At 41.4% G+C, this 26,655-nt stretch overlaps 2 protein-coding genes across 5 annotated transcripts; both read right to left on the minus strand.

The window, feature by feature from the left end:
- Window positions 1-3,376: 3,376 nt before the first annotated feature.
- On the minus strand, window positions 3,377-7,693 carry LOC309691537 (uncharacterized protein). Of its 2 annotated transcripts, none has more exons than XM_082509260.1 (8): window positions 7,252-7,693; window positions 6,847-6,965; window positions 5,815-5,875; window positions 5,659-5,726; window positions 5,413-5,515; window positions 4,119-4,237; window positions 3,857-4,002; window positions 3,377-3,766 (listed from the first exon to the last, which is right to left on the minus strand). In XM_082509260.1, exons 1-8 carry the CDS (start codon window positions 7,310-7,312, stop codon window positions 3,658-3,660), a joined length of 786 nt encoding a protein of 261 aa, XP_082365386.1. In that variant the 5' UTR covers window positions 7,313-7,693; the 3' UTR covers window positions 3,377-3,657. The 2 variants fall into 2 exon arrangements, with proteins under 2 accessions (XP_082365386.1, XP_082365385.1); XM_082509259.1 differs by having other exon boundaries at window positions 6,841-6,965.
- Window positions 7,694-8,769: 1,076 nt separating this feature from the next.
- On the minus strand, window positions 8,770-21,064 carry med14 (mediator complex subunit 14). 3 transcript variants are annotated; one of them, XM_082508498.1, is made up of 29 exons: window positions 20,552-21,064; window positions 20,050-20,076; window positions 19,832-19,937; window positions 19,562-19,735; window positions 19,323-19,452; window positions 19,095-19,223; window positions 18,865-18,972; window positions 17,899-18,031; window positions 17,651-17,801; window positions 17,428-17,539; window positions 17,009-17,134; window positions 16,788-16,866; window positions 16,306-16,465; window positions 15,984-16,178; window positions 15,682-15,816; window positions 15,498-15,574; window positions 15,234-15,382; window positions 14,835-14,981; window positions 14,492-14,736; window positions 13,084-13,353; window positions 12,423-12,672; window positions 11,835-11,957; window positions 11,430-11,606; window positions 11,053-11,291; window positions 10,459-10,638; window positions 10,177-10,284; window positions 9,933-10,058; window positions 9,614-9,803; window positions 8,770-9,485 (listed from the first exon to the last, which is right to left on the minus strand). In XM_082508498.1, the coding sequence occupies exons 1-29, from the start codon at window positions 20,725-20,727 to the stop codon at window positions 9,412-9,414; spliced, it is 4,296 nt and encodes a 1,431-aa protein (XP_082364624.1). In that variant the 5' UTR covers window positions 20,728-21,064; the 3' UTR covers window positions 8,770-9,411. The 3 variants fall into 3 exon arrangements, with proteins under 3 accessions (XP_082364624.1, XP_082364623.1, XP_082364625.1); XM_082508497.1 differs by having other exon boundaries at window positions 15,222-15,382; window positions 20,552-21,063; XM_082508499.1 differs by lacking the exon at window positions 11,835-11,957 and having other exon boundaries at window positions 15,222-15,382; window positions 20,552-21,060.
- Between the last annotated feature and the right edge of the window lie 5,591 nt (window positions 21,065-26,655).

Consider the following 26,655-nt stretch of genomic DNA (forward strand, 5'->3'; position numbering starts at 1 on the left):
GTATGGACATTGAGGCTGTGGACAGCTACAGGTACCTTGGTGTTCATCTGAACAACAGACTGGACTGGACTCATAACTCAGACGCCCTCTACAGGAAAGGGCAGAGCAGGTTGTACCTGCTGCGGAGACTCAGGTCGTTTGGGGTGGAGGGCCCACTCCTGAAGACCTTCTATGACTCTGTGGTGGCTTCTGCTATCTTTTATGGCGTGGTCTGCTGGGGCGGCAGCATCTCTGCTGGGGACAGGAAGAGACTGAACAGGGTGATCCGAAGGGCCAGCTCTGTTCTAGGATGCCCTCTGGACCCAGTGGAGGTGGTGAGTGACAGGAGAACGGCGGCTAAGCTGTCATCCCTGTTGGACAACGTCTCCCACCCCATGCAGCAGACTGTGACAGCACTGAGCAGCTCCTTCAGTGGGAGACTGCGGCACCCACGGTGTGGGACGGAGAGATTTCGCAGGTCTTTCCTCCCCACTGCTGTCAGACTCCACAACAAAGACTTTAACTGAACAAACACACACATCCACACATGTGCAATAACACTAAGTGCAATAATCTTTTCTGGCATCGTTGTATTTTTACTCAGTTGTATATAGCATTCGTATTCTATTTTTATCTTATTGTATATTTTTATTCTATTTTATTCTACTGTATATAGTATATTATTTTATTCTATTCTGTACAGCTGTGTACTGTATTTATTCTTATTGTATTCTAATTTTTGCGTCATAACTTTTGCACTGTCCACTTCCTGCTGTGACAAAACAAATTTCCCACGTGTGGGACTAATAAAGGTTATCTTATCTTATCTTATCTTATCTTATCTTATTAAGATATCTCAGAGGTTAAATGTGTACTTAGACTTCCTTACTTCTGATAGAAATGTGAGTTTTCATTGGTGTGGCCCATTTAGCGTGGGCTGTATTTGCTTGACATCTCTCACCTACAGACTGTAGCGCACACCTGCCTCTCTTTCTCTCTCTCCCTCCCAGTAAGCGATACCTGCTTATATACACGTGACATTAGTCAACAGATGGGGAGAATAAAAGCTGCTGCAGCTAAATGCTGAAAGCCAGTCTCCACCAGAGACAAAGTCAGTCAAAAACACTCTAAAATATGCACAGTTAACCACTTTTCCATTGTTACAGCTCACGTTTAGTGTAAGTAAACATGTTTCCAATTAGTAAATGTGAAATACTGGTTTGAAAGTCTGAGCTCACGCTCTATCTCATTCTCAATTTAAAAGATGTAGACTGATTGTTCTGTATGTGCTCTGACTGGTGTATTCCTGGTGAGTTTTTAATGGGGCACCTTTGGCATTTGTGTATTTTGACAACTTCTTTCTGTTAGTCCCAAGTATTTTATACTTGTAATATGAGTAACTGTTGTCCAAACATAGTGGATAGATGCCAGACTGAGGGGAAGTCACCAGAACCAGAATGTAAGTAGCTACTTCAGCTCACGATCCATGACAATTTACAGGTCATTTCCTGTACAAAACAAAAAATGTGACCTTGACCATGATCTTAAACACAATTTGGTTGAAGAACCTTTAGGTCAAGAGTGCCAAATATAAGGCCTGGGGGCCAGAATCGGCCTGGCACGACTCCAATCCGGCCCAAGGGACGGATTTGGAAAATGTGAAGCAATGCATAAAGATTTTTTTTGTAAATTGACGAAAACTGTTTGACTTTCATACCTTTTTGTCCAAATTTAAACATTTATCTCGCAGTTTCGCTGGTCCAGCCCACTTAAGATCAAAATGAGCTCCCAACGAACAATGAACAAAGCATTCAGTGGACCTGTACACATGATTATGTCTTAGCACAAAAGCTGAGGTGTAACCAATAACATTATAAGCATGACAACTCTCTCCGCCGCAGATCTGATGACACATAGTAGCTAGAAAGCATAGGTGTAATTAATAAACTTAATTATTGATGGATGCAGTCGTCCCACATTCACATTCCTGGCATCATCGACAGAAGTGAAACAGATGCAAGATTAATGTGAATATAACGCGACCTCTTCACTTGTTTTTGAACTTGAAGTTCTGACATTGTGTAAAATGTAACTCAAAAGCAAAATGCTATAATTTAAAGCCTGCATGTAACTAAAGATAGTTTTATGTTATTGTTTGATGCTGGTTTTTTGTTTTTGTTTTTAAAGCTTTTCATACAGCAACACTTTGTGTTTGGGTACTCGAGAGAGCAGATGCTGTGGTTTTGAAAGCCAAATGTCCTCCCACTCTTGCTTGAGATAGGATTTCATCTGCTCGCTAGTTCGGGACCTCTTTTAATGGAGTCATGCTCTTTTTACAGCAGCTCATGTTACTTTCCTGTTGCCAATTTACCTAATTAGTTGGGGTTATGTGGCCTGATATTCAAAACAATAACAATCCTCAGGGTGCACCAATGACTGAAGTGAAATGAGGGTTTTGAAGGTTTTTCCGTCTTTTTCATTTTCATGCTGTTAATAAAAACTGAAATCACACGCTCATCCAACGTGAATCATAATGTAGCTCAGTGTGTGTGTGTGTGTGTGTGTGTGTGTGTGTGTGTGTGTGTGTGTGTGTGTGTGGCCTCCACATGTCTGCATACACTCTCAACAATGTCTGGGCATGCTTCTACTGAGACAGACGAGATTGTTCTCGTGGACCTCACAGACCTTCAGGGCATCAGTGAGCTCCTGGACTGTCTGTTGGCAGCATTGGATGCACTGACACATAACATATCAGAGGTTCTCAATTGGATTCAAGTCTGGGGAACGCAAGGACCTGTCACTGACATCTGTGTCTTCATCATCCGTGAAGTTTTTACATATTTTGGTGTTGGTGAATACATGGAGAGCATGTGGTCCCAGATATTGAATGACCCACTGCCAAATCTGTTATGCTGGATGATGTAAGCAATGTAACATTCACCACCATGTGCTCTGTGGGAACTTGCTCCCATGTATGAAGAGAGTGGTGATGCCCCTCTACTGCCCGCCTATCTCTCCTCATACCAGGAGAGATGGTCTCCTAATAGGACATATTATGTGATGGCCCATGTCCTGGTATCTGGCCCATGAGTTCAAGGTAGCGTCTCATGCTATTTTTGTTACCTTTGCCTTTTTTTCAGGAATTTTTGTTACTTTAGGGTCATTTTGCATGTGTAGTCTAACGCTACTTTGTAGTCACTGTAGATGTGTGGTTGTGTGGTGTGACTTTGTGGTTATTTTGTGTCAAATTGTATCAATTTGTGATTTTATGTTACCTGGTGTCCCTTTATAGCTGTTTTTTGACTCTGACACTCATTCATCAATGAGTTTATCAGCCACAAAGAGCAAACATGTCATACAACTTGCGTTCATTGCATTCAGTTTTATTATTCTGCTTTAGGTTTAAAAAATGTAACATTAGTGCAAGATGGGATTCAATAAGCTTACATTCAGCTCCAACCAACCGATTCAGCACAGGGACTAACAAGGGCCGCACTCCAAAAGACGATGTACAAAAAACCTATGTGGTTCTAAACAGGTGGGCTATTCAACCCCACTATTATTCTGTAGAATCGTATTGTGTAGCACCTTTTAATGGTCGTAACATAATCAGTTGCTTTTGAAGCGGGAGAGCCCTGGAGAAGGATTCATAAATACAGAGGCGTTCCTCAGCGTGAGTCAGGACAGGAACTGAGACACGAAGGTCACGGCCTGGTGAACATCATCTGTCAGCTCGTCTGGCAGTAACAGCACCATCGATGTTAAGCTTTGAGTTATTTCTAATATCCTGCACAGAGAACAGAACATGTTTGCCATCAGATTCTTGCTGAATTAATCATCACCTCATTCACAGCTAATTATTTCAATGTAAACTCACCAGTTGATATAATGAACAGCCAGCTGAGGCTCATGCCTTGAGCCTTCCTCTACCACCAGAGACTGTTTCATCTGTTTGAAGTTGGCCTCAATATCCTTCTTTATTTCTGAGAAGACCTGAATTCCCCTGAAAGAGCTGAGGACTTGCTGTAAAACAGAGACATTAAATAGCACAAAGCAATTTTTTGTGGAATGAAACAAAATGCACACATTTTGCAAAAGGCACAGCTAAACAGAGGATGGTTATAGTTCATCACTCTTACATATATAACTGAGAGCTGGTGGGCAATGTACTTATGACTTCCAAGGTGCCTGATATCCTCTTCTAGCTGTTGACTCAGCACAAGGAGCTGGTTCAGTTTGGCAATGTGGAAGTAGTATTCTGCAACAGAAGTATCAAGGCAGCAGAACTTAAGAGTCAAAAACTGCAATAAAAGGAAAAGTCCTACAAAGAAACTCTCACATGCTTGTTTTTTTTGCTTAATAGACATTGTTAGTTAAGAAGCATCCACGTAGTGGTGCAATGGATCACGGTTGATCCGTAATCCGAACCGATCCCACTCCACGGTTCGGTACGCACGTGATCTGAAGATTCGAAAAAGAAGGAAAAAAAGTATGTGTATGGTGCGCGTGGTGGGTCTGTCAAGCGATAGTTATGGCCCGCGCTAGCGGTCCAAGTGGAGGAGCAGAGGAGTTTGCGATATTTAAGCAGCCCTTTGCTGCCCAGTCCGACCGGGCTAAAGCTATTACAAAAGCTATTGGGGTGTTTAGCTGCAGACTTGAGGCCATATTCCGTTGTGCAAAACAAGGGGTTTAACAAGGGGCAATGATATCCCGTTGCACGTCCACTTTAGTGGCAAGATCATTCCAAGCATGTATGAGCAGGAAAAGATTTAAGTTATGGCTGAACTGTCCCAGGCATCTTCTGTTGCCCTAACTACTACAAATGGTTGGACGTCCAGGGCAACGGAAAGCTACGTGACCGTGACAGCTCATTATATCACAGCGGTGTGCGATATAATTAGCGGTATGTGTTAATGTAGGGTCTACCTTACAATATAAAGCGCCTTGAGGCGACTGTTGTTGTGATTTGGCTCTTTATAAATAAAATTGAATTGAACTGAATTGAGATACAAAGCCCTATACTGCCCTATATTGTATCTTTTTTTTTAAATAATTGCGTGGAATGAGTCTTGAGTTGAATGTTTTTAACAGGCAAAAATAATTCAATAAGTAAATGTAAAATTTTTGTCTTTTTTTCTTTTTTTGCTGATCCGAAAATTGATCCGATCTGTGACTTGAAACCGTGATCCGATCCGAACTGTGAGATTTTTGATCCGTTGCACCACTAGTAGGACGTGTTCACAGAGACTTGACCATGACCACAAGGAAAGGAAAGTAACAAGGGGATAGTCTTTTCTCAATATACTGTCAGTCTACAAACACATTAAAGATGCCTTATGCTCAAAGATTTAACAATAAATTAATAATGTTACTGTCAACATACAAGAAAAGTTACGTGTTTGTGTGTATGAATTGGAAACACGTTCCTCTCACCATCCATTGGTGGCCTTTCCAGCATGTCAACAGGACTACCTTGAATAAGGAACACCTCAACTCGAGGAAACATTGCTGACAGTCCCACCATGTCCAGGTAGTCCTGAGGAAACACATGCACCACTTGATCCTTGATATTGACAGTTACAACTCACTGTTTTAGGGGTTGGGGGCGGATAATATGTGAAGTGCCCAGTTGTTTCTAATGTTACTGTTTCATTAGGACAGAACGGTTTAAGGTCATACCTCTAACTGTGGCATAGGCTTTGGTAGATGTTCAAGGCACTGCAGCATCTGGTCAAGAATCTCAGATCCTTTAAGCCATAAACAAAATTATATATATATACAGAAGATCAGAAAATATCCAAGACATCTTTTGTTCTTAGATTTCATCACACATACCTTGAGCCTGGAATGTGTCTGACTCCTCTGGACTACACCCTTGTCCTAACTGCTCCTGGAACTGTGACAGAGTAACAGTGATTAAACATCAAAGCAGTACAGACTGAACAATGTTACACCATAATTACTATTTCCTGGTGTTATTTATTGTGTTATAAACATCATCATTAACATAATAAACATCGTAATTATACATTGTTATTTAGTTTTAAGCTCGAGAAAAGCTGCTGGAAAGAAATGACGATGATGGAAAAAAATCCATGTGCACGTCCCAAATTAGGTCACAATATGTGTATGGGCATTAATTTGCTCATTAGGTCCTATCCAGTGCACTTCCTGTTCTCTTAATACAATGATCTAAGGTCTGTGTGTGACAGTACAGAGTAATTAACCAGCTACCCACCCAAAGCTAATTGACTGATTTATTAGGTGTGTAGGAACATTAGCTGTGCATCCAAAATGACTGTTTATTTGCTGTAGACTATGGGGATCCAAGAGCACCAACATAAAAAAAAAAAACCAACAACAACTTGTGAAGTGAAAATTAAGTGAAGTTTTAAAGTACTGCAGTTTCTGTGTCACCAGCATAGGAGCACTTTTGCAAACTGACTCTATCTTGACAAATCAACCAGATTTTTAAGATTATGCCACAGTGGTCTCACCTAAAAATCCTAAAAAATTTATTTGGTGACACAGAAAAAGTAGTATCACAAACCTTTACTTACAGTTTGGGAACTGCTGCTTGTAATGTTTTTCAAAATATATTCTGGGATCCCTGACCTCCTCAAGTCCTTACCACATACCAACATGTATAAGTCATATTTTTTCCCATTTAGATTAATTGATGACACATTTACTTTTGTGTTTAATGATGTGTGTGTTTTATTTTATTATTTCATTTTGGCACTTTTGGCCCTCCATATTCTCACCAGATTCACATTTGAATAATGAAATGTTTGATGGAACATCTGACTGAAGTTTCACTTGAAAATTGATGAAAACTAACACAAAGTTGAGGAGACATACATATACCTGCTGCATCTGTTCCCTGATGAGGAGGTCCAGCTGCCCACAAAGACACAGCATCTCCAGGCCCACCTGCTCAGGACTCAGCTGGACAGGCATCAGAGGTCTCTTCACCTGTAACTCCACTGACCACAGAGCAGTCACATCACTCCATGACATTTCTCACATTTGCCGGAAAAAATAATCTCTTAACACACACAAGCACACGGGTGCACCATTGCAGACTATAAATCAGTGCGCACACGCTGTCTATTCTACAGGTCCAAGGAAGGATGGTTGATGAGGACTGAAGGGGAGTGGTCAGTGGGCTGTAAGGAGTCGGAGCCTGCAGGGCGCACTCCTCCGAAGTGAACTTGAAACGCCTCAAAACGCTGCATGAACCCGACTAAAAAGCGTGATGCTGGGACTTACCTTTAAATGCTTCATGGTAACCGCAGGGCTGACAGAGCGGCTCCGATATCCTCACTGCCATGGCTCGGACCGGCTGTGTTATATCACTCCTATTCTCCTGATTCGGTCCCGCTAATTAAAGCCATATGAAGACAATGAACGCGATGACAACTTGCTAGAGTGGGACTAGATAATAACAGATCAGATCTGTCGGTTTATTTTATTGCATTTGGTCGGAAGTCTCTTTCGCAGGTGGTGCGTTCGAGTGTCAAACGTTCAGGTGAAACACTGTTTCTTCATCCCTGATTCGCCGCTTCCTCTTAGATGACGATGCCCCCACGCAACCGCGCACTGATCAATAGAGCCTCGTTCATGCAGCCGCTGAAAGGTTGATGCAACGACGGTAACAATAAAAAGCCCGCGCCCCTTTTGCAACAACGGCGGCGCAGTCACAGCCCGTGATTTGCGGCAGGGAACGCCCCTCAAGCGGCACGCGCGCAGAGGACCAGCCTTTCACAATGATGTCATGCTTTAGGGATGAGGAGCACAGCATCACTTTAGTGAGGATGCAGGCAGAAAACAGCGTTTTTTTCCCCTGGGAAACAAACCTCCTTTCACGACCTGGATTGAGTATTTGTGTTATTTATATTCACAATCAATGTTCAGAAGAGGTTATTGCACACTAAAAAATCTATATAATTATTGTATTTTTGCAAGTGATAAATGATGTAAAAAAAACCAAAAAAAACACTTCCTAAAACGTGAGGAGTCCAACAGGCCATAAACTGATAATAATCAGTTCATAAATCCCATAACATGTAACTAATCTTCACAACATAATGAGATTGCAGAATAATTTTGGAAAATAAAGGACTGAAAACAAAACCGCAACATGGTGGAGCAGTGGTTAGTCCTGCTGCCTCACAGTGAGAACATCAGGGGTTTAAATCCTCTGTCTCTTCTTATTGTGTGCCGTATACATGGGTTCTCTCTGGGTACTCCAGCTTCCTCCCACAGCGGGGTTAGGTTAAATGGTGTGAATGGGTGTTTTTCTATGACAGGTTAAGTGTACTCCACCTTTGACAGCTGGGGTATGCTCCAGCTGGGAGACATTGGATGGAAAGCAAAGCCTTGGCCTTTTATATTTAAGTAGGCCATCCAGTGGCTCTTTTACTTACTGTGGGTCATTTTTTGGTGTTGTTTGGGTCCATTGAACTTTTATCCTACAATGAGAATTTTCTCCCTCAGTGGAAGTGATCTCTCAGTGACTCAGGGTCACTGAATGGCGTGATGAGCAGGAATGACACTTTTGGGGAGATTTGGGACAGATTTTTTAAGACCGTGCTCTCTGTCACCATGAAAAAACACCAAATGGAGGAAAAAGAATAAATAATGCAAAGTTTTTCTTTTAACACCGTTTTTTTGTTGTTGTTTTGTTTGTTTGGTAACTTACCCGATTCTTTTCCATTTCTGGTGCAAAATCCTCAAACCACAAACCAACTCAGAATTTGGTTAAATAAAATACCAAAAGTCAGAAAAGATGTCTCAAATCCTTTAATCAGGACTCCAAATGGTTCTTAATAAAATACAACTGGCTTATAAAGTTTATCACAGTTTTTACAGTATCCAAAGTGTACGTCTGAAATTAGATTGCAGAGGAATGACAAGGTAAAGGCAAGAAGCCAGTTAAATAGTGTGCTAAGGAAAATATCTCCTGATACTACAACAATATCAGTTTTTACCCAAAAAAAAAAAAAAAAAGCAAGTCAGCGGTCTAGCAAAAAGAAAAATCTCTCACCTCATTCTTTTAAACACTTAAATATACATATTTCTGTAAAAAAAAAAAAAACTCAATACATAAGTTTTGTTTACAAGTGCACCTGGAGGAAGAACAAACGAACATTTATATCCATTTGCATCCAATGTCGTCCTTGTTTTAAGGTCTACCTGAATGGCAAATCTTAAAGACCGTCTCCAAGACTGTCAAAATTGAATCCCCTTTGAAATCATCCATCACATCAAAGTCCAGTGGCTGTATCAAAGGGGACGCAAGCTGGATTTTGACCTCTCGGGACCACAGCTTTTACACTCATGCGTCGAGTAAGCTTAAGGGTGAGGCTCGTCTTCTGTCTTTAAAGGGACTTGGGTTGAATTTCCGCTCTGGGTTTGACGTCATCGTTTCTACTGACGGGTGCCAGGGGGAAGGGTGAGGCTGGCCATCAGGTCGTGAACAGATGCAAATATGGTGCACTCGCCTGGGAGGAAAAGAATACAGTCAGTGTTAGCAAAGCTGTTTTACATCTAATTAGAATATTCAGTTGGAAAAGGTTTAGGTACAGTAAATTATTCAGTGCTCGTCAGCTGAGGGAGGCCAGAGTCTCACCCTGTCTGGCAGGATGCAGCTCATTGAACCTCTTGAGGATATTAGAGACCAAGAGTGCTGCGGCTCCAGAGGAGCTGTGCTGTCTGGGGATGTCAGCCTGCTGAGTGAGGCCTGTGGCCATGTCGTACACAATGGGTACGATAATGCTCACTGGTTCCTGGGGTACCGGGATGCGCTGGGTCAGCTGCAGCTGTGGGACAAAACAGACCAAATACAAAGGGTGAGGTGGCTTCAACATATTCATGTTTTTTTTTTCTCTTTTCCATCAAATGAAAATGAAGTACATGTTTCAAAAAGGTAAAGCACTGCAGTGACTTACAAAGAAAAGCATTTTAGATTTGAGCACCACGGCAATGGTTCCAGGAGGAGCGATGGGTGGAGCGCTGGGGGGGATGGTGAGGCAGAACTGGACATTCCACTTCAGCTGTGCAGCCTGGTCAGGGAACTGCAGGAGAAGAAAAGGCTTATTCATGCATTACCTTTCAAACGCAAAGACTATTAAGTGGGGGTTAAAGGGGCGGTCCAAATGTGCAACAACACTCCATATAAAAGAAGTTCCTCACCAATTCAAGCTTCATGATGCGCACACAATCTCTAAGGATATTAGTGGGTGCACCCAGCAGCTTAGTGAAGGCATTCAGAGTGTTGTACTTAAAGGGAGGACCAGCAACCTAGAAGGGAGGACAGCAGTAGATGGATTAATGATTAATGCTGGTGTCTGTTACTAGTCATATATCATATAATATTCAAACTATGTTTTAATGGATACAAAATAGCAAGGGATTGTTTACCCATTTTTATGATCAGTTCAGGAAAAATCAATAAATAAAAACATGAAGACTTACACGGGTCTCGAAGAATCTCTCCAGCACCTGAAGTTCTTCCTGGGACCAGGGACCTGTGTTTTCTGGAGTGACTTTGAGCTGCAGCGTCTGGTAGTTATTTGGGTTGAGAGCCACACGGCACTTGAGCACTTCAGTTTTAAACATGATCACCCCCGGCTCGTTAGAGTTCACGATAGTTAACTGGAGGAGAGGAAAGATGACACAGTGATTACTGCACTGGGGAGGGGAAAAAACCCCCAAACAAAAACAAAAAAGCCAATCGGGCAGTTGGTGAATTTGCATATACAGACTTCTTATAGCCAACATGACTGAATTCATATTTCAGTTTAGTCTTTTACGTGTCATCCTATATTTAAGGATGTTTAATCTATTACAATCCTTAGGTATACCAAAACACTTTACAGAAAATGTTAATTTAACATAAAGACTCATGTTAATCTATAAAATGAAAATGATCCAATTACAACTGAGAAAACTCATGTTGGCTAACATGGCCTTGCTGCGTGCTTCCATAACTCAGTGCACAGTGCAGAAAGGATATCATTTAGGAAATGAAAGACAACAGACTGATTTTTGGCTCTGCTCGTCACTCACATTGGCTTCCTGCTGGATGATCCTCTGTAGGTGCCGTCTCATAATAACTGAACCCAAAAAGCGCTCCAGAGGTGAGCAGAGGTAGCTTCCTGCCAGGCCGGGCACATGGCAGGGAGTGGGGGAAGGGAGCAGAAGCACATGCAAGGCATTGTGGGTGAGGATAGTAGGAATGGAGGCAGCCCAGGGGCGCTGAGGTAGCTTGCGGGGTGGAGGCATACTGGTAGGCATGACTTGTGAACCTAAATCAAAGACAGAGACACATGTTACAAAAAAAAAAAATAATAAAAATAAAAATAATATATATATTTAAACTCTATTTTTACAAAGTGTTTGTCTTTAAATACAAGGATACAAAGACAATGTGAGGCAGTACTTACTGGACCCAGCACGTGGAGAATTCGGGTCAGGAATGGGTGAATTCAACGAAGGGTTGCCAGGGGACATGCCGTGGATCCTTGCCCCAGGAGAAGGCCCTGAGACCTGGGGTGAACCTGGCCACTGGTTCCTATTGGTGGGAGACACCATGGCATATGGAGAGCTGGGGTCTAAAACACCTAGGTTAAAGGAGAGTCAGTCATCACCATCACATTAACACTTCTCATACAACAATAAACATAATCAGATGAATGAAAAATAAACCACTGTGTGCCCGTGCTGTGTAGACCATTTGTCATATGTCTGTTAATGTCTGCAGCCTAGAAAAGATATTCAGTCCAGCCCGCTCCAGCCCATGCCCAGCAGAACAAAATTACTACCAGGCCAGTATTTATCCTGCTGCTTACCGTGGGGACTGGCAAAGCTGGTCTGGCCCATGGCTATGCCCAAAGAAGACGGGGACGGGGTTGGCCCGAAAGGAGAAGGTGCCCTTAGAGCTCCACTAGGGGAGCCAGAGGCATGGATGTTCCCTGCACACATCCGCACAACACACACACGCACACACATCAAAGGGCTCATCAGACTAAAGATGACAAGTACTCTTTACACACACTCACTCCATGTGCACACAAGCTAAAGCTGGGCGGAAGGGCTGTAGACTCTGGCTGGCGGGCTGAGATGGAGGGGAATGGAAGGAGCATGACTAAACGCATGCTTTGTTCCCTTTTGGCTGCGAGGTGTGCATGTTGCAAGAGAAACAACTGATCGCATGGTTTCACAAAATTAAAATGGGCACACATGGTTGTGCAATCGCATTCTTTTTGCATAATTTGCTATTGCAACAAATGCATAAGTCAGCGGGGTGGCTGATGACACAATGTGTGGTGAGAAAACAATGCTGTATGGCAGCTTAACAAGCTTATATGACACAAACACTTTACGGCAACATTCACACAGGCACAATTAAGCAATCAGTGTACGATAGGTCCAAATACCTGGTGATGGGGTGGGCATCATGGATGGTGAGGGAGTAACGTTAGCATAATAATTGGGTGGCGGTGAAGTTAGGGGAGGATATACCCCTCCCGGACCACCTCTCATAGTCTGTGGTTGTGGTTGAGGCTGCAACTGGTTCATAAGACTGTCCATAACATCTACACCCACAGGTGAAGGCGGGTTGTCATCTTCATTGACCGATCGCCTGCGAGCATCCTGATTGCTGTCTACAAACATGTTTAGGAATGTCTAGAAAGAAGAGAGAGAATAAATTAAGAAGTAAGTACCTGTACACTGAATTGGATCCATTTTAATGTCTCAATCTATTTTAAAGTCATTCAACATCTGGGAAACTGGCTTATTTGTGTGCTTGGCAAGAGTCAGACAAAAACAGTGATAATTTAGCGTATCCCTGCAGCAGAGCTGGGCTGGGCATCCTTTTCTCTAGTCTTTACAGTAAGGAAAGCTAATATGGTCCAGGAAGTGGTTTAATATTTAGCACCCAATATTTAGTGTCCTTTCAAGAGGTCACAATGCTTGTAATGACAGCTTCAAGTGTAATGACTTTTTGTGTGGAAGTTCAACTAATAATTTAAGCTTAAAGGACTTCTGCTGCATATTGTCTGTTACATTATTACTGTGCCAGTGTGTCTGGCATACCTTTAATCCTGGAGCAGGATGAAAGCCCTCTACAATCTTAGTGTTGTCAAAGAGACTGTAGGCTCCATCTCGGATAGCAACCACTCCGCGGCTTCGGCAGTAGATGTCGATGCAGTACATGTTTCGGAACGCCAGTCGGATGTGTGTGGGTGACTGGGGCAGGATGGAGAAGCACTGGTAGGCAGTGTTGGTGCGCTGGGTGAGGCCCAACATGGGCACCGTAGGTAGCTTGTTGATTGCATTCAGAGGAGCCTGTGTGTCTGAAAGGACCTGGAGAGAAAGAAAATGTAAAAATTAAAAACATTTTTTCATTTAAACAAAAAGCAAATACATTAATTTCAGGTAATTATTCATCCGCTGCCACTCGCAAAATTCAGTTCCTCACACGTAAAATCAGGACGCAAAGCAAGTATTACACTCACGAGAGTGTCTACTTGGCTTGTGCTGCAGGTTTCACTTTCACCAGCAGCTCTGCTCTCAAACCTGAATTCTCCTCGTCAATGACTCTCACCTGACAGTTTGAGGGGCGTCGCTCAAAGAAGGAAGGGAAGTAATGTGAGTGGTCACTTTCAAAGTAAGTGTTCTCTGATTGGCAGGTTGAGTTTTAACTGCTAAATTCAGTTACACCATGTCAGCAACGTGGGCACTGTTTTATACAGTATAGGATTACAATTTGGAAAAAAAAGTTTGGAGAATCAACGGCTGATTTATTTAAAGGTGTATCAGCCAAAGTACTGAGAACTGGCAGTGGATTACTTTAATGCTGAAGAAATCTTAAAATAATAAATAAATTAGAGGATCCTAATAGGCACGTTTTGAAGCAGCCCCATCCAGTCACAGTGCATGCAGTTACCTCGCTGAAGACTGGGCAACTTTTTTTGGTAGGTAAATATGCCTTTGTTTTGGCTGTTATTCTAAAATCCTAGATACTGATCCACCCTTACTCTCCGGATCCTCAGTTTCTGTTCTATTTTTTAAATTAAGTATAATAAAGTGTGAGATATTGTACTACAGCCTAATGGTTCAGGAGTGCGGAGGCTTATCGCACAGATCTTTAACTTGAATACAATTCCATAAGCAAAGCAGTGTCACAGTGGGCAGTGTGGGTTTGGATTTTAATCGGGTACGACTGATAGAAGAAATAAATATGGTTCAGTCTGATGTATTTCTCCTCCACCTGGACTAAACGCACAGCTTTTGAAGGTCTGGGTAAAGCACTGCAACTCAACGGCACCACAGTGCTGCATGTAATACGACACTGCTGCATTCACTAAGCCACACCCAATGTTTGAAGCAATCCAATCACATCCTTTTGATTTTATTTAATTTCAAATCGTCCCTTAATCCAGCTCCAAAAAGTGCATGTGTTCATTCCGTGGTTACATTTTGTAACTGGGTCACAGTCTACCTGTAGCAGCTGCATCACTTGTGGGTTTTTGTTGAACATCTCTTGAAGCTGATGGAGGATGATATTATGGCAGTTGGAGCAGCCAGAGTTAGGCCCCACAGTTCCCAGGGCGAGGTGGAAACGCTGAGTGCTGGAGTTCCACTGGATGGTGACAGAGCTGCCCTTGGTGGTGCCGTAGCACAGCACCAGCTTACGGTAGTTATACAGCCGCACCTCTGAGAAGGTACTCAAATGAGATGGCATCTCTAGAGGGGGGGAATCATAATGTGCAGCTACGTTAAACAGGTGTACATGTGACAATACAAATCTGGGATTTACTTTTCGGAAAAAAACATGCACTCACCTGGCAGTGCACGAGAGAAGGTGAGGACACACTGGTAGAGCTGACTAATGGCATTCCAGTCGTTAAGGAACATCTCAACCACTTTCCGCCCGCCCACTGGCTCCGACAGAGGGTTCTCATAGGTCAGATACACGTGTCGCGTGGAGGCTAATACAGCAAAAAACATGGGGTTGTTTAGAAGCTGGTATATGAAGAAAATACAGATTCCTTGCTCTCAAACACTAAACGCATTTTATTCTTTTTTGCTCCAGTTTAGAGCCTTTTATGGAGTTACAGCTGCTGTCTTTGCCATCTAATTTGGACACAACATCCATAAAAACACTAATACTACAGTTGTTTCAAGACTAAATCAAAGTATATAAATAAGACTTTGTAAATGCTGTGCACCTTGCTCCTTACTATGGGTGCTGTTAAGAGGACAGTTAGCCAGCACCAGTTCAGCCACCCAGGTTCTGTTGTTCCTGCCCTGCAGGCGGAAGGTGCAGTCCAGTAGGGAACGCTCTAAAGCTCTCCTGGTCTCCTCTCCTACACCTTTACAGGGAGGAATCCTGTAAAAGAAAGCCCAATAAACCGTGGAGTCACTGTGGAGTTTTCACTTTTCCTACAGTTTATAACACTTTAATTAAAATAAATTGTGTCAATATGTGTCTCTATTATAATTACTTTATTAGACGTATTGCATGACTGCTGCCATCTCCTTCCACTTGGACGCCCTGATTTGGAATCTCCATGTTGGACATCTAAAAGGCAGAGAAAGGGATCCAGCATCAACCAGAAAACACTAAACTGGGCTTGTCTAATCACCACATGTGGGAATGATTCAAAGTATCCAAGCACTCTGAAGTACCTCTGCTCTAAGGCCAATAAAAGGCATGTTGATATCACACATTGCAACTAGGTGAGCCAGCTCTTTGTTGAAGGCACACATTTCTCCAGACCGTTTAGGCTTTTTTGGCTCTGGCTCCCCTTGGTCTCCAACAATCTACAGAATAACAGAAACAAAAAAAATAAATAAATAGCCCACACTGAAAGGACATAATTGCAGTTTTAAGTGTCCAACTGACCACAAATGTTTTTCCCTAGCAATGCCATGCCACACATAAGAAAATGAGTGTGTGAGTGGGTGATGAAAGCAGTCTGTGCAGCTACCTTTCTCTTAGTCCCAGGCTGAGCCCCTCTCCCTGTTGTCGAGTCCTGCACAAGGTGCTCTAGATTGGGTTTGAAATGCTGCAGAAGCTGCGCGCACATCGGTCCATCATCTCCTTCCAGCTGAGACACTGACAGGAAAGAGTACTTGTACTGCAACGCTGTGGGAGTGCTAGGCACTTCAAGCATCTCCACTATCTAAAAACAAAACAAAAAAAATAGATGTGAGGAAAAGATTCAGAGTTGGAAGGAGGATATAAAAATCTAAGTAACAGAGTTGTTCGAGCTCAACGTTTGTCGGTAATGTACTGGCTGAAAAACTCACTATGTAGTACTGCGGTAGCCGCGTGAGCTTGATGAAGAGCCTGTGTTTTGACAGGCTGCCGATGGGGTGAGAAGCTGAGTTGGAGAGGTGAAGGACATCGGTGCACACAGTGGGAAGGTGTTTCACAGACTGCCGGCAGCGCTGCTCTCCCAACCAGAACCTGGCCAGAAAGAAAGAAAGTGTCAGTCTTCATGAGAGCTGAGTTGCAGAAACTGATACTCACTGACCAATCACTGTTCACTCGTGCAAGACTCACAACACAGACAATTCATCTCAACACCCATCATCCCACCAGCTGAGCCAAGTGTTGCTACTGACTGCAATTAGTCAACTCTGACAAGCTACAGTCAGCCGTCAGACTCCATCTCCTACTACTGACTCCTTTGTGCATTTGCATCTTTAATGTGTGCTAACAACACTTTGTTCTGTTAGCTGTAAAGATATACTGCTCTGACTTGTATCTCTGTTTGATGTGGACTTACTTCAGTTGCTGAAGCCATGAGATGATGCGCTTCATATCATCGTTGATGGTCTTTTCAATGTCATCCAATATGGACTGATCTATAGAGAGAGAGAGAAAGCACACCTAGGGTTTTATCTTCAACAAAGGGTTGAAGGTGTAGGCTCATTCTAATAATGTGATCCACATTACCATTAAATAAATACATGTTCCTATTGTAATACAACACAAACACAAGCTTACCTAACCCATACAGCATTGGCTGGAACATGCCCGAGTGCAGGTCTACGAAAATGTGTAGACACTCTGAGCGGCCGCAGGGCTCAAGTATTGGAATAACAAGTGTAGGTAAAGCAGTCTCGATGAATGCTGAAATAAACAAACAAACATTTAAGTGTACGTCTTTTCACTGCGAATGACTCAAAGGACTGGTTGCAGATACTAGTTGACAGAAGGAGAATGAAGTATGTGTGAACGACAACATCTCTAAGTTTTTTTTAACTCATGACCACAAACACTCATCAGTCTTATCTGCAGCCTGCTGATTAAGTCTGGCTGCAGTTGATAGAAGGAAACAGAAGTTTGAAAGGCTTTGCTAAATAAACACGTTTGAAGGGATTAAAAATAAATAAATAAATAAAAAATGAGGAGTGGATGCATACAGTTGTCGCTGGGATTGCTGGTCTTTAGAATTGCCTTCAGTTCCTGCAGCTTCTGATGTGACCGGGCATGCACACTGTCAATCAAAAGCTTCTCCACTGACAGGTGATCAATCTAAAATGTAAAAAAAAAAAAAAAAAAGTAGAGAGGGGGAAAAGTTATACTAAACTGGAAGGTAATTGTACTGTAAAACAGTGAAAATACTGATATTTGTGTGAATTTCACCTTCATTGCTCTGTCCATTAATTTGGAGTCACAGACAGGGAGAGGGGGCTCATGAGAAATTTGTAATGGCTTCGATCCATCTGATTCATCGATCCTGATAGTGACCTTATGTACTGATGCTGTACCCGTTTTCCTACCCAAAACCTGCTGACTGGAGAAACAGTAAAAAAAAAAAAAGTCAGCTTGAGCCTCTCTCTGTGTGACTGTTCATGTGTTCACGCATGTGAGGGCCGCTTATAAGCTCTTACTTCCAAACAGAGAGTGTGAGGTATTTCGCTGGCACGTATCTCTCCTCCTGCACCAGGTCTCCCCAGCGCTCTCTGATCAGCATCAGAGTCTGAGAGTGGAGCACTTCTAGCTGTAGCGACAAACAGAAGGAGTCTGGCAACAATGAGGTTAAAGAAAACACACCGTGGGAAAATACCGGGCCAGGTGGGTAGAGGTAGAGTGATGTACCCATCTTCCCATTAAAATTCAAAACACACAGTCCAGTAGTAAAAGAGGTATCTGTGCCTCATACAGACTGCTCTTTGACATGCTGGGGGGAAAAGGCGGAGCAGAGATGTACTGATTAGCATTGTGATAAGCACAGTTGTGCTCAGCTCGCATGCTTGATTAAGGACTCTGATTAAAGTGAATACTGCTCACTAACAGTTTTTTTTTACCTCTCTCTGCATTTAAGCTACACTTAACCAAAGACTTACAACTGTCTGACACATGGGAACAAATCGGCACTATTACAAGATATCATCTACACATATGCTCGCTCAAGTGATTTTCAGGTTGACAACATAATACTTGTATTTTGCAGAAAACTGAACAAAGAAAAGGACTATTTTCTTCACTGTGACTTTAACAAGCCCACATCTCTCAGGGAGGTTAAAATACTGAAGCACCTGACCTGGATGGGTGACCTCGCTATAGTCAGAACAGTGCTGCTCTTTCCTTGTCATTAACAAAAGGCTGTTTTAGTGAAGGGGGGACTACACAGGATTCACTCCTGCAGCTGTGTTTCTCATTGGAATTCTACACTCATCTGCTTGACCGGTCAATACTCTATATGCTCCGACACACACTCCCGCCCTACTGCAGCAGTTGAGAGCAGACTGGGATAAAAGCCAAGTGGATGCAGGCAGGACATACACACGCAAACACATTTTCTGTATGTGTAAATGTGCATGTGTGTGGTTAAATACAAAGGAAAAAAAGGATACGCAAGCAGTTGTACATGTCTTGAAGAGGCTTTTCATCAGCACAAAGACGTGCCTGGACCAACTCGTGGATGAAGTTCACCTGCAAACTGTGGACCAAGGCTCGGCCATCTGTTACAATAGAGCGGGAAGGGGGATGTGACAGAAAGACAAACCAGTTGAGTCCATTAGCACTCGAGTACATTATCAATCAGTTTGTGTTGGAGTGAGTGAGTGCCCCCCTGTCCCTTTACCTCCAGTTTCTTTGTCCTCCACCAGAATATCTAACTTCAGCAGCCTCCAGGGAATATCAGGGTCATCCCCCATCACGGTCAAGGTGGCCTCGAACTCTCCTTCCACACGAAACTTTACGCGCCCATTAGCTACATAAACACACACACAAGATCTTTTCAGCACAGATGAAAATAATCTGATTAAGACATGAGAATGGTGCCAGTTAAAACACCACACAAACTGCTTACCGACTGTGAGATTTGCTAGCTGAGGTGGCAAGTCTGTGGTGACAAGGCGGTGTCGTAGAATCTGATTAAGCTGGTTCAGAGTGGTCTGCTTCTCTGCCTTGGTGATGGGGTCTGGAGGAATGATCTTATCCTAAGCAAATAGACACAGAAACAGTTGAGCTCACATACCAAAAAGCTTCAAGAGAACAAGTTTTAGCTACATCCATCATTTCATGCAGGGAAAGAAGTCCAAGACTTACTCTTATGCAGGTGGGCAGACGCGGGTACGACCCAGTGGTGAGCACATCGATGGCAAAGGGGATGGCAAAGCTGGGCAAACGAGCATGCACCAGGGCCTCTCTGGCCAGTGATGCCAGTCTATCAGCTGTGTCTACAAACAAGATGGTCTGCTGGTCCAGGAAGCTGGAGATCATCTGTTACCATGGAGAGTTCAGCATAACTTAATGTAGTGCTCTGATGACCAGAATGAATGTTAATAATAATTGTACTAATCCACACACACAACATACCGCACACTTCTCCACTTTTCCTGCATTGCTCGCCCACTTCACCAGCGCCAGGAGACGGACGAACAGCTGCCTAGTCCGGCTGGCGAACTGAACGATTTCGATTTTCCTAAGGTGGGAACAGCAGTCTTTTGTTATGGGTTTTAAAATATGACACAGTAACTAAATGTGTGAGTGGATAAAGGAGAATGAATGAATGAAATGTGAGAAAACAAACATACCTCTCCATGTCTGTTTTTCTGGGCAGCCTGGAAGAGCAACAAAAGATCTTTAAGCATCATTTATTAAGCTCTTGAACTCAAGACCTATGTCCTGTCAAATGATCAAATTATGTATCCTTGCTCTTTACAATGAAAACATTATTCATAATAGTATTTCGGTCAAAGGGTACTAATATATTAACTCTATGGGAGCAATCAGATATTCATCTCCAAACATAATCACCGATCCTGGCTCTATATTCCTATAGTCATGTATTGTTTACATGTACGCCCTTAACATATCAGCAGTTACCTGTGCTGCTGTGCTAATCGTCTTTACTGTTAAAGCTTTTTGCTCCTTTGAATATAAATATAAAACTGTTGGTCCCAGTTTGATGAGCCTGTTAGGCTTTCTTTTAGCATCTGGAAGACGAACATCCTCACAGTTTACTCAAGTTAGAAGGTTAGCCCGCCAGGTCAACATCACTTAGCTCTGAGGCCTGCAGCAGTAAATGCTACTCACAGTTCCGCCAGTGTGGTGATTTCCTGGTAGGTCCTTTGGAGAAGAAACTCAATAAGCATGCTGAGTCGGACCCCCGGTGTACCCGGGGCACCGAGCGCTGGTGCCTGTGGACCCGAAACAATCATACCTCCGACGTGAACGAGCGGCCCGTCTGAGCCGATCTGCACCGGAGCCATTTTACAATGACGAGACAGACTCGTTAGCTACGCCGAAGCCAGAGCTGCTACACCAAACTGCTGTAGCAGCTAACTGCTTCAGAAAAGAAGCTTTTCTGTCCCTCAAAATGTCCTTTCCCAGATGAGGTTCTCCGCACGGACTCGTTTTTCTTGTCCAGAAGAAAACTCAACAAATAGACAAAATTTGGTAACTCATTATAGAGAACAGTTAGTGCCGCTCGGCCGCCATCTTTTCTGTCGGGTCTGATCGCCTAGAAGGCGGTCGGACAGAAAACCCCGACAAGACCTTAGAGGAACGACAAACAGGGACACCGCACAGTCTATGCGTTTGTTTCCAGAGCAAAAGCACGAGTTTGACATCTGCTACAATACTGTGAAAACTGTGCACAATGTTTCGTGTTAACAGGCTCAACTTGAAAGCAATTCTTTGTCTCAAATTATTATAATTAATAATAATAATAAAAAAATATTAATGACAAAGAAACGCATTCTGAACAAGTCTCCCTTTTCTGTTTCCGACAAATTCTACTAAAACAACGCTGTTTAATACTACTCATTTAACCTATTAAACTCGTAATATCTGATTGATAAATAGAGTCTTCCTAATATCTATTACATGAACTTGATCTGTCAATAGCTTATTTATAGCGGTAATGCCAAAATTATTCTGCTCAATTCTCCTTGTTTACACCCCTCAGAAATATAAATATATTTACATAACCTAAATAATCTCATATTTATAAATGTATTTATATATTCTACGTTATGAACATTTCACAGTCTTTAAATGTTTTAGGTAATGTGCAATATTCTCCTGTTTAACTCTAAATGTTTACATATCCAGATGTTTATATAATCACCATTTTTCCTGTACATTTCATAGTCTGCAGATGTGCTAATGTGCAATGTCCTCATTTACAATCTTATTGTTTACATCCTTTAAACGCAAAAGCACTTTTATACATATGTACGCATATGCAGTATAGGTGTATCTGTTATCTCCATGTTGTTGTTGTTCCTACATCATCATATAAAATGTTGGTCCAGGATCAACGTTACAACTGACCAATCGTGTTGTTGTGATGTCATAGCTTTGAAATGTGGTGGGAAAATTTAAAAAAAAAAAAAGAAAGAAGCTTTGTTTACATAAAACTATCTTCTGAAACAAAATGTACAAAATTTAAAGCGTTATATTTATCAATGTATGCAATTTAACAAATATATTATCAATTTGCTGTTAGCCAAATTTAGGTTAATCCTGTAGCTTTTCTAGTTTTTAATAGCATTAGCTTACTTCTTGGCTAATGCTAACCGAATGGCCAGACAAACAACAATGCTGTGATGAAGTAGGAACAACATCAGGGGATGTCTGATCATATAATTGTATATGGATAATATACATGTATATGTTATACTTATAAACATTTTATAAATGTCAGTATATTTATCTGTTCTTCTATTTTGTGCACCATCTAATTGAGTATAACTGTTATTTATACTCTCTCACATGCATACAGCCCCTATATAAATTAATGGTCACCAAAATTTGTATCCACAATGACGTTTTCTTTAACTCATCACTAAATACAGAATAAAGAATCTGAAGAAGTTGGATCGCATATTTAATATACTCTGTTCTACTTTGCAATTTAGTCTGTTTGTTTATAACAAACAGGTAGCACTGTATGAGCACTCTGCATCAAAGTTTGAGGTGCATATGCATGTAGCTATTGAACCTTATATGCCTTCTCTAGGTTTATATGGCAGGGGAAAAAACCACGGATTAAGTACCAAACTATTCAGTTGGCTAAAGACAAAGGAGGGTTGGGGTTCCCATGTTTGAAAGACTATTATATTTCTGCTCAATTGAGGACATTAGTGTGTTGGTGTAATGTAGATTATCAAGCGAGATGGAAAGAACTAGAAACAGTGACCTTAAAAGATTCTCCAATTCAGGCAATTCTAGGGGATGTGACACTTATTAAAAAACAAATTCATCAAGGAAACCAATGGATTAACCTACCTTTAAAACTCTGGTTACAATTTCTTAATAAGAATGATTGGATTGAAGAGGTTAGGATTTTAAGATGGTGCGCTTTTGACAGTGATTTTTTACCTAATGAATTAGACGTAAGATATAAAAAATGGTCTGGACAAGGTTTAACGGCATATTGTATGTTTTACGATAAGGGAATTCTTAGGGACTTCCAATCAATAAAAGATCAATACCAGTTAAGTAAAACGGACTTTTTTAGGTTCTTACAAATTAGGCATCATCTATATAATTTTATACCTAAGAGAACAGATCTTTTTTCTTTACCTGTTCTGAGTATATTTGTCAAGGCTTATCAGGCTGACACAGGCCTTAAGGTGATTTCAAGATTGTACAAGGATATACAAGAGGTTAAGAAGTGGAATACTACCTACATCAAAAAAAAATGGGAAAATGAAACAAATATAGCAATATCAGATAACATTTGGTATGAGCAGTGCGCTTTTCAGTGGAGAATTTCTAGTTCTAATACATGGAGATGTTACGGTTGGAAGAGTATCTGTAGGTTTTTTATTACCCCTGCACAAAGTAAACATTATTTTAATCACTCTAATTGCTGGAGAAATTGTGGGGCCCAAGGAGTAAAACATTTTCATCTGTTCTGGTCTTGCCCAAGGATCAACATTTTTTGGGTATTGATCCACTCTGAGTTGCAGATTATTTTTGGTATGCAGCTTCCCTTTAATTGGGACGAACTTTTGTTTGGATATTTATACTCAGTAAATGTAGATAAAATGTCTAAGCAGTTGTATGGTATCCTGAGTTTGGCTGCCCGTAAAATTATTACCAAGAAATGGCTTAGTGTGAAAATTCCATCACTGGGTGATTGGCATGAGACTGTACATGGGATGTTTAAAATGGAAAGAATTACCTTCATTAAAAGACTCCAGTTTGATATATTTAGTGAAATTTGGGGTAAATGGAAACACTACATCCGGTTAAGGAGACCCGATCTTGTTTGAATCTCTGTAACTATATATGCCACATTTCTGAATCGTTATGTGTTTATATGTATATGTTAGTATGTATGAGACTACAAGTGAACACATATGTAAGTAGGTATGTGTATGTATGCTTAAGAATATGGGTGTGTGAGTGAATATGTGTGTGCGAGTACATACACACTAGAGGGTACACCCGTCTGTTTTTCTTATTTTTATTTATTTATTTTTTTTATTATTTACGTCTGTTCTTGATTATATGTTTATTTTGGATTATTTGTGTTTATATAGGTTGTTTAATAAAAAGAGAATAACAAAAAAAAAAAAAAAAAAAATGAACCTTATATGCCTTATCCCTTGCATTAAGCCACACACAGACAATTTACATATAAAGCACACAAATGTTATCAGGTGAGTCTTCAAGACGCCTTGTCTGTGAAAGCCAGCTTAAACAGCAGTGAAGCAGTCACGTTGGAGGTGGGGTCATTTAAGCTGTTTCGTGCTTTGATTTCTGTGTTTTCTCTCAACATCTTCCTGTAGTTGTCAACACATCTTTCATCACTTGGCCTGTACAGCATGATAAAAAATGACCCCCTTTTTTTTCAGTTAGTGCTTACAGCTACACAGTCAAGCTGCCATGGCAACTAGGCCCTGCTGAACTGCTTTTACCCCTCACTGCTGCTTACAGCTATATTGATAATTTTATAAGCTGTCTCTGTAATTTACTGTTACCTCTCCCCACCTACTTGCATCTACATCTCTCTTACCAGGACCTCTTTTGCATGCAGCACCAGTGTGGTCAGAATGCTGCATTAGTGCACACTGACAAAACAGAAAGAAGTGTGCTGTTGATCAAACTGGAAACAAACCTGTGAGATTTGTTTGCTGTTTTAGTTAAGGTTAAGATGTTAACAAGGTTGACCCTCACCATGGAAAAATACCATGCGGTGCTTGTTTGGAGTATATCTTGCTATCCCATTATTGGCACTCGAATGCAACAGTAAAACTGTGACGAATGTGGTGCTTATATTGATAAATTAATTTGTTTATTCAAATTACTATCCTGCATATTCGAGGCTAACATTTAAAATTATAAGTTCAAGGAAGAAACCTTTCTACTGCCTGCAAATGTTGCTATTATGATTTTACATTGTAATATAGCTATAATATAACTTTTACTTATGTGAGGGATCTGAATTTTTCTTCTAAATTTGTAATTTTCCATCTCTCATGCTATTTAACGTGACATCATGTGTACTGGGGTGGAGGTAATCAGAGAATTCATCGGCTGGTCTGCTGCCTTGACCTTTGAAAGACTGGCCAGATAATTAAACAGCCATATTGTTATTAGACCAAGGGTTTAAAGATGACATTTCAACAAATGTAATCCCTGTTTTGCTCACAATGCGGGCTGTTAACTTATACACAATCAAGCTTCATTCTTCAGTGGAGCTTTCACAAGAAATCTTGTCTTGTGCTAATGTGTTGTTCACGTACACATTTACGATGCAGGGCACTGTAAAGGTGTATGAAAAAACCTGTTCAGTGTTTTCCAACTCAATTTTCAGTCCTGTATTAATTTCTGATAGATTTTTTGTTTAAATTTCCTTCAGACTCCTTTTCACTGGTTCTTGGTCCCTACCATTGCCATAACATTTAAAAGATCCTGGAACCAGGCCTGAATATACTTTAATATATGAAGTATGCATTTGCAAAAATGTTTCTTGATTTGAATTCTCTTCAGTCACAGTGTACTGTGTATAAGTCTTGAGCCACTCCACATATTGTCCTTCCAAAGAGCCTTGTCATTTTTAAAGTGGTCTTAAGCAATAGTTCCCCAGGCATTCTGAAAGCCTTTCAATGTTTGTAGTTCTAAAACTTGCCATATCTAAGCTTGCTATGCAGTGCGTCCTTCAAAAAATCTGGGGGAAATGGACAAGTGGAGTACAAAAGAAGAAGTGGCAGGCCTAAAAATATCTAAGAAAAAGATCCAGCAAAGATCTGACACAGGGCGTGAGAGATGCATCTGACCTTTCAGTTGATCTGTCTACTGTTTATTGGAGCCTCATGAGAAATGATCTCAGTTTATGTGTGGCTATCAAGAAGCCATTCTTCATGAATGGAAACAGGAAGAAAAATTACACTACAACTAGAAATCAGTGGCAGTGGGTCGTATGCAGCGATGAATCCAAATGTGAAATTTTTGCTTGAACTCATCACCAGTATGTACAGAAGAGGTCAGGAGAGACTGAGTGTCTACAGCCAACTGTAAAACAGGGTGGAGGCTCTGTCATGGTTTGGAGACTGCATTTTAGCCAGTGTGCTTAAAGAGCTTGTTGCAATTGATGGGATAATGAAGAAAAGTACTATTAGATTTTGATCCGCCATGCAATATCTAATTGGCTTAATTTTATTAGCATGACAGTGATCCCAAACACACTCCCAATGCAGTAAAAGCATACCTACATAGACAAAGGAACAACAGAACACTATCAGACCTCAACAGTATTGAAGCAGTGTGGGATCATCTTGACAGAGAACAGAAGAAAAGGCAGTTAGCATCTAAAAAAAGAGCTTTGAATGTCCTTCAAGATGCCTGAAGAACTATTCCCGAAGTAGTTTTTGGGACTAGGTCTCCAGAAAAGACAGAAATGACATGAAAGCTTGCCTTAGACAGTTCAGACTGTGTCGAAGAATAAAAGTGATCACACCAAATATCGACTTTCAAGCTTGTTAGAACTGAACAAACTGAAAAATCTAAAGAAATGAGGGGTGGTTCAAGACTTTTGCACAGTACTGTACCTTCTTTGGTAAGTGCTCAAGTTTGAATTTGCTCGCATTCTGTTATTCATTGTCATTACTTTTTAATTGATGACCACCCCAAGCGATAGGAGGCGATATAGTCAAGTGCATCGTACCGCTCGGCTTTTTTCC

Source organism: Aulonocara stuartgranti, assembly GCF_965226115.1.
Source record: "Aulonocara stuartgranti genome assembly, chromosome: 16".
NCBI lineage: Eukaryota > Metazoa > Chordata > Actinopteri > Cichliformes > Cichlidae > Aulonocara > Aulonocara stuartgranti.